Below are 7,080 nucleotides of genomic sequence, written 5' to 3' on the forward strand. Positions count from 1 at the left end.
ATATATTCCTAACCTCCTTTGAGGGCCCATCTTAGAACGATGTGGTGGAGCAATTGGAACATATACAGCACATCCAAAAACTTTTAGATGGGAAATATTTGGTTCCTGACCAAAAACCAATTGTGATGGGGAGAACTTTTGATTACTCGTTGGCCTGATGCGAATTAATGCTGCTGCATGTAATATAGCATGTCCCCAAGCAGAGATTGGGAGTTTGGACTTCATAAGTAGTGGTCTAGCAATCAACTGGAGACGCTTTATTAATGATTCAGCTAGACCATTTTGTGTGTGAACATGTGCTACAGGATGTTCAACACTTATCCCAATAGACATGCAATAATCATCAAAGGCTTGAGAAGTGAATTCACCGCATTATCAAGGCGGATTGCCTTCATAGGGAAATCTGGAAAATGTGCTCGTAATCTAATCAATTGAGCAAGTAGTCTCGCAAACGCCGGTTGCGAGTTGATAACAAGGATACATGTGACCATCTACTCGATGCGTCAATTAAAACCATAAAATATCTAAATGTTCCACATGGTGGGTGAATTGGCCCACAAATATCTCCCTGTATACGTTCCAAAAAATTGATAGATTCAAAATCTATTTTGGTTGGTGAAGGTCGTATTATCAACTTGCCTTGTGAGCAAGCAGCACATGAGAAATCATTAGGAAGAATCTTCTGGTTCTTCAATGAATGTCCACATGAATTTTCAATTATTTTTCGCATCATTATTGAACCAGGGTGGCCCAACCGGTCATGCCAAATAGTGAAATTATCTGCAAACTTCCTGTTTACTATGGCATATGTTTCAATTGTATTGATTTTAGTATAGTACAGACCAGTGGAAAATGCAGGTAATTTCTCCAAAATATTCTTAGTGCCTTGGGTAATACTCGTGATATGAAGGTATTCAACATTTCCTTCACTTATTGTCTCAATATGATATCCATTATGGCGAATATCTTTAAAGCTCAATAAATTTCTTTGAGATTTGGGAGAATATAGTGCATCAATGATTTCAAATTTCGTTCCCATAGGCAATAATATATTTGCTCTTCCGGAGCCTTCAATTATCTTTGTACTACCTGATATAGTACTCACACTAGTTTCTTTCATTGTCAAATAAGAGAAATATCTCTTGCTTTTTAGTATGGTATGAGTAGTTGCACTGTCTGCTAGGCATAAATCTTCACCATTCATTGCTAACTGAACTTGAGGGGTATTCATATTCTTCAAATAAATGAAATAACAATAATATATAAGAATAACTAAATAACCAAAATTTAACAATGTCATATAAAATCATAGTACTAACAAATAAAATCTAAAATAAAATAACATAATCCAAACAAAAATCCATAGTAGTAACTTAATAAATGAAAACAAAGTTTTATTCTTTAAATGACCATAATCGAATCTAAGGATTAGTTATTCCCTTCAGGGGTGGTAAAGAAATCAGCAACTTCTAGGTGAGTTGTATTGCCACAATCAAAGTCACCTTCGCCATCTTCGTACACAAGATTTGTTTCTACTTTCTTTCCCTTTTGTTTTTGTGTACGACACGTATGAGACCAATGACCTTTTCCTCCACATCTGTAACATACATTGGTCACGTTCTCATTTTTATCTTTCTCTTGTTTGTTATCATCTTTATTGTCCCTCTGGTGGGAATATGAATTCTTGAAAGAGGCACCTCGGCCTCGACCTCGAACATTTTCGTATCCACGACCACGACCTCGACCATGTCCATATCCATGTCCACGTCCACGACCACTATTGTTGGCCTGATAATTTTCTTTCCGATTATGGGATGTCGCATTCGCTTCAGGGAATGGAGCAGAACCAGTTGGACGTGATTCATGATTTTTCATCAGTAGCTCATTATTTTGCTCAGCCACAAGGAGACAAGATATAAGTTCAGAATATTTCTTAAATTCCTTTTCACGGTATTGTGTCTGCAGGACAACATTATTCGCATGAAAGGTAGTGTATGTTTTCTCTAGCATTTCTGCATCAGTGATTTTCTTCACTTACAGACTTAAAGTCTTGTAGTCTTAAATGAAACCAGTCATAACGAGCTTTGGGTAGTATTACAGTTTTCTGGTGGTCATACCTTTCCTTTAGATTACTCTGTGGATCTTTCACAGTCAAGTACTCAATCTTAAGACCCTCATGGAGGTGGTGGCGAAGAAATATCATAGCCTTAGCTTTGTTTTGACTTGTTGCTTTATTTCCTTCTTTGATTGTATCACCATAGGTGAATTTCAGCATCTAGCACCCAAGACAAATAGTTCTTTCTAGTAATATCAAGGGCCGCAAATTCAAGTTTTGTAAGGTTCGACATAGTTCACTATATACAAGTGAATATTGCGAAATTAGGACTTCATATCAAATTGTAATGCAATATGAAGTTTAATAGCATCAAGTTGTAATTTAATAACAAACAAAAAATAAAAAGGTTTGCACATAAGAATAAAGTGACAGGAAGAATTAATATAATCACAAACATTCTAATATATTGAGCATCATAATACGTTCTTCTATTTCATCAACACTCATTCAGATCATCACACATATACTCATTCAGTTCACACAAATATTAATATTCCACACAGTTTTTTTTTTTTTCCTTTTTTTTTAAAAAAAAAAAAAAACTACGTTCATAGACTGTAGCACATAATTATCAAACATTACACAGAATATTTTAACATTAACACAATCATACACATTAATACATTTAATGAAGCATAACATCACCATTTTCATGTATAACTTGCTCAGTACATATATTTTAACAAATACGTGTTGACTATTCTGCATCATGAACATAGAAACATTTTCATGTATAACTTGCTCAGTACATATACAAAATCGTTCTTTCTTTACCTTTTTTTTTCTTCTTCTTCATACAATACTATCTATACAACTGCTTTACACCACATATATATCAATTCACAAAGGGAAGTTTATAAGTAGGCTCAGTTCGTGCGAAATAAAATAGCAGAAATAAATTAGCAGATTTAACCAGTAGGGTTCATAAATTAGCAGATTCAATAAAAAAAATAAAATAAAAAGGATAAAATACCTCAACCAGTATTGCAGTTCAGTAGGTTCTTCGTTCTCAGACCTGAGTTCCGGGTTCCGGCAAAGTGGCGACAAAAACAAAACACTCCACGTATGGCACCGGCGAGATGAACGCGAGACGAGGAGCCGACGTAATAAGCGACCGGAAACTGGTGCTGGTATTGTCGTGTGATAATATGATTTCCCGTCAATTGGCTTCGACTGCTCAGTTGGTTAGGGTTTGGTGCTGATAATGTGTTGTAAATAGACAGAAGAGGAAGAGAGAATCGTGTTGTATATTTTATTCCATGCATTCCGGTATATATTATATACAATACAATAGTTAGAGTTTGCTTGGAGAACAAAACCCTAGAATATCCCGGATATATTAACGAGGGTATAATGGGCATCCATATTATATTTCATAACAAGAAGTACAACATTTCTAAACATGATTAGTACTTTCCCTCAGGCCTCAACAGCAAAAAAGACTTTGTAAAAAAAAAATAATAAAAAAATAAGAATGATGTTAAGAATTGAAATTACAATAATCTAAAAATAAATTTATTAAAAAAGAAACCGACCCTGCGACCCAACATCATAGGAGAGGAGAGTCACGATTTTAGACTTCTGATCAAGTTCGGACCTTATCTTGTACGATCAAGAATTCTATAAAAGAAACAAGTTAAATGCACTCCTTGCAACTTCATAAACATTTAACACCACCAAGCACAAGCATACGTAGCTTCTTGCATTGTTTCCCACACCACCAAGCACCAGCTCGAACGTAACAATGAGCACTACTTTTTTTTGTATTCCCGGCTACAAATTTAAACCAACAGTTGAAGTAATATTTACAGAGTGTCTAAAACCCAAAATATGTGGTAAAAACTTCCGCCGGAGTATCCAATAACCGAAGTTAATCTTTATGCTTGTCATCCCTATGAGTTATTCAAAGATATGGCCATGAGGGAAGATCCAGAGGAAGAAAGAATTCGCTATGTTTTTACCGAACTCAAGAAAGTTAGCAAGAAGGTAAAAAAAGTCGGAAATAACCAACGTCGAATTGTCGGAGTTGGAACATGGAAAGGAGAGCGTCCTGACGAGATTACAGATGATGATGGAAAAGTTGTTGCTTATGATAGGTATTTTAAGTTTGTACCGGAACCTAAAAAAGAAGATAGTCTTATAGATGGTAATAATAGTATTTTAATGGTGGAGGGGGAGTGGAGGATGCATGAATATTCCTTCCATCCAGACTTCTTGCAACAACTACAAGTAGATAGGGAGTTTGTTCTATGCCGGATAACTATGAAAGTCAAGGAAAAAAACAAGCGTGGACGTCGAGGAGTGATTTTTGTGCGCAAACCTCTTGCTTCTTCCAACGTCATGATGCAACCGCCCGTCGCTGCCGCTGTACAAGAGACGATTGAGCAACCATATGATCAAGGAATTAGGGGTAATAATGCTACTACTGATAAAGTGGATGAATTCACATCTTCTTCTTATCATCTTAGCTGCAATGTTGCTGCTACTACTAGTACTACTATGGAGGGATTGGGTGAAAGTACGGAGTTTGTCGATAATGGTAAAGGTTTGGACATCATCGTGGATGATACCATGAAGGAGGTTGATGTTAATAATGCTACTACTGATGTTGAGTCTTTCGAACCAAGTTTTTTTGATATATTTGGTTATTGTAGCGACGAAGAAAATATGGGTGAAGATACGGAGGTCCATGATAATGTAAATGAAACCGCATCTTCTTCTGATCTTAGCTGCTATGCTGCTGCTGCTACTACTACTGTGGAGGAAGTGGGTGAAAGTATGGATATCATCGTGGATGATACCATGGAGGGTGATCAAAGAAATTGCGATACCGTTTGTGGCAATAGTACTACTACTTCTATGGAGTATTTGTGTGAACCTTTACAGGTGCCTGAAGACAACCTTCATGATATTGACTTTGGCTTCCAAAATATAGAATTCAAGATTGTGGATGAGTTCCTTAGAGATGTATAAAATAAGATTTTGTTTCTTGTATGATGATCTATCCAATTAGTGTAATTAGCTAGTGTCTTATCAAAGTACTGTGCTAATTGCCTAATTACAGTTTAGTTTGTGTTTGTGGATTTATAAGATTGAGTTCTTTGAATAATGATCAATGGAATTTCTGGATTTATGATCTACTTTCTTGCAATTTATGCTTACATTTGAAACTCATTAATGTACAAGCTGCACATATATATATATATATTCTTGCTAAGTTGATTTTCTCGAGTTTACGCTTCAAGCAAAACTATTGGACATTGAATCTTAAGCACAATTACAAACTACTGCATCTTCCTCTTAAGCACAATTACAAACTGTTGCATCTTCCTAACAATATTTAAACTAGTGTGGTGGCTTTAGAATTTGGAACGCAGCAGCCATAAACCACCATTTACAAATAAAAATAGTTGTTCACTCAGTTGTTGTCCTAGTTGCTAGACATCTAATTACATTTGAAATAGAAGTTCAGACAATTCATAGGTGCCTAATAATATAGGAGGTATTAAAACCACCATATACAAATACAAAATTTGTTTGTTCAGTTGCTATTACATCTTACAATGAAGTGGTAGCTAGTTCTACCAGTAAAATTGTTGATCAGATAATTGCTTTGGTTCGAGTTGGGTGCGCGGAAAGCATAGATTCCATTTCGAGCCTTTTGATTCACTTGTCATGCTGTTGGGGATTCTACAATCATTTTAGAGATTAGTTTGAGTAGATGGGCACTTTGATGTGTTATTTTCTGCTCCTGGGATGTGTTGGTTGCAACTAACGAGCAATTTTTGGAGTTGAAGTGGAGTGTCCCTCTGAATAACTTATTTGAGGGGCTGAAAATGAGAGGATTATAGAAAATAAATATGTCATCATGGATCTGAGATTCAATTTTGTTAGACTTGCATTGTTGCTCTTTACATGGCAGTGGAAAATCAACAACACTATGGAAACTCCTGTTACCGCTCAGGTTCTGACATCTCTCCCTACATTTCCCAACTTGCTCCATGAGCAAATCAATTCCGCTAACAGCTCGTTTAATAATGATATCCAAACTGCGAGATGACATGGCTTCGTTATTGTCAGGGTGGCTTTCGTTAAGACTATTGTTTTTATCAGAAGTTGGAAGATCCGCCTTGCTGTTATCTTCAGCAGTCCCACTTGAATTCTGAGACATCGTGTTCTTTGCTTTCTTCATTGGACATTGAAATGGAAAACACTCAGAATTATCAACATCATTGTTGCTCAGAGTGGGTGTTCCCTTATTGCAAGATGTTTTAGCTTCGTTCCGTAAGTATTTCATCAACACTAAACAAGTTGTTCTGTTCTGCAGTCTGATTTAGATTCTTGGACAGTTTAATCTTCGTTTCCTTCAAACATTCAGATGGCGTGCACTCAGAATTCTCAACATAGCTTCTACTAGGACTGGCTCTCTTGTCATAAGGGGTAGAATCCATGTGCATTTCAGAAGCACATCGGACGAGGAAGCTAAGCAACTAGGAGTCCCCTTACTCTTATGATCAATATATTCAAGCCATCAAAAGATGATGTGAAAGGATATCTGTTTTAACCCTGTGTTCTGTTTTTATGAAATGGGATTTAGTTTGTTTTGAGTTTCCATGTTTCGCTTTCGGTCATATCTTAGATTCCGTTTGGTAGGGCGTAAAACGTTTTCCCGGAAAACTATTTTCCTCTATTTTCAGTTTTACATTGTTTGGTTGGCAAAAGAGTGTAAAATCATTTTCCCTTGGGGTAAAATTACTCTCCCAATGATGGAAAACCATTTTCCTTTCAAAATAAAGGGAAAACTATTTTCCTTATATCTCTTGTACACTCTTTTCACTACCTCCTTACTTTCCCTTTCATTTTCCTTTCATTTCACCATTTTTTACATCGAACCAAACAACGGAAAACTAATTTTGGAATTGTGTTTTCCATTGTAAATTGTTTTCCATGAAAATCATTTTACA

General features: G+C 36.0%; 1 protein-coding gene across 1 annotated transcript; it reads right to left on the reverse strand.

Annotated features, from left to right (window-relative positions):
* Positions 1 to 1,428: 1,428 nt before the first annotated feature.
* Positions 1,429 to 2,275, reverse strand: LOC125497863 (uncharacterized). Its single transcript, XM_048645567.2, has 2 exons — positions 2,039 to 2,275; positions 1,429 to 1,959 (listed from the first exon to the last, which is right to left on the reverse strand). The coding sequence occupies exons 1-2, from the start codon at positions 2,273 to 2,275 to the stop codon at positions 1,429 to 1,431; spliced, it is 768 nt and encodes a 255-aa protein (XP_048501524.2).
* Between the last annotated feature and the right edge of the window lie 4,805 nt (positions 2,276 to 7,080).

The sequence above is a fragment of the Beta vulgaris genome, chromosome 5 (assembly GCF_026745355.1).
Source record: "Beta vulgaris subsp. vulgaris cultivar EL10 chromosome 5, EL10.2, whole genome shotgun sequence".
Lineage (NCBI taxonomy): Eukaryota > Viridiplantae > Streptophyta > Magnoliopsida > Caryophyllales > Amaranthaceae > Beta > Beta vulgaris.

What these genes read in the sequence shown, in the direction of transcription:
- LOC125497863 (XM_048645567.2), bottom strand. Translation starts at nt 2,275, where the DNA reads ATGCTGAAATTCACCTATGGTGATACAATCAAAGAAGGAAATAAAGCA. An exon ending in GACTACAAGACTTTAAGTCT is followed by an intron (nt 1,960 to 2,038) that starts GTAAGTGAAGAA and finishes GTTGTCCTGCAG; the next exon opens with ACACAATACCGTGAAAAGGA.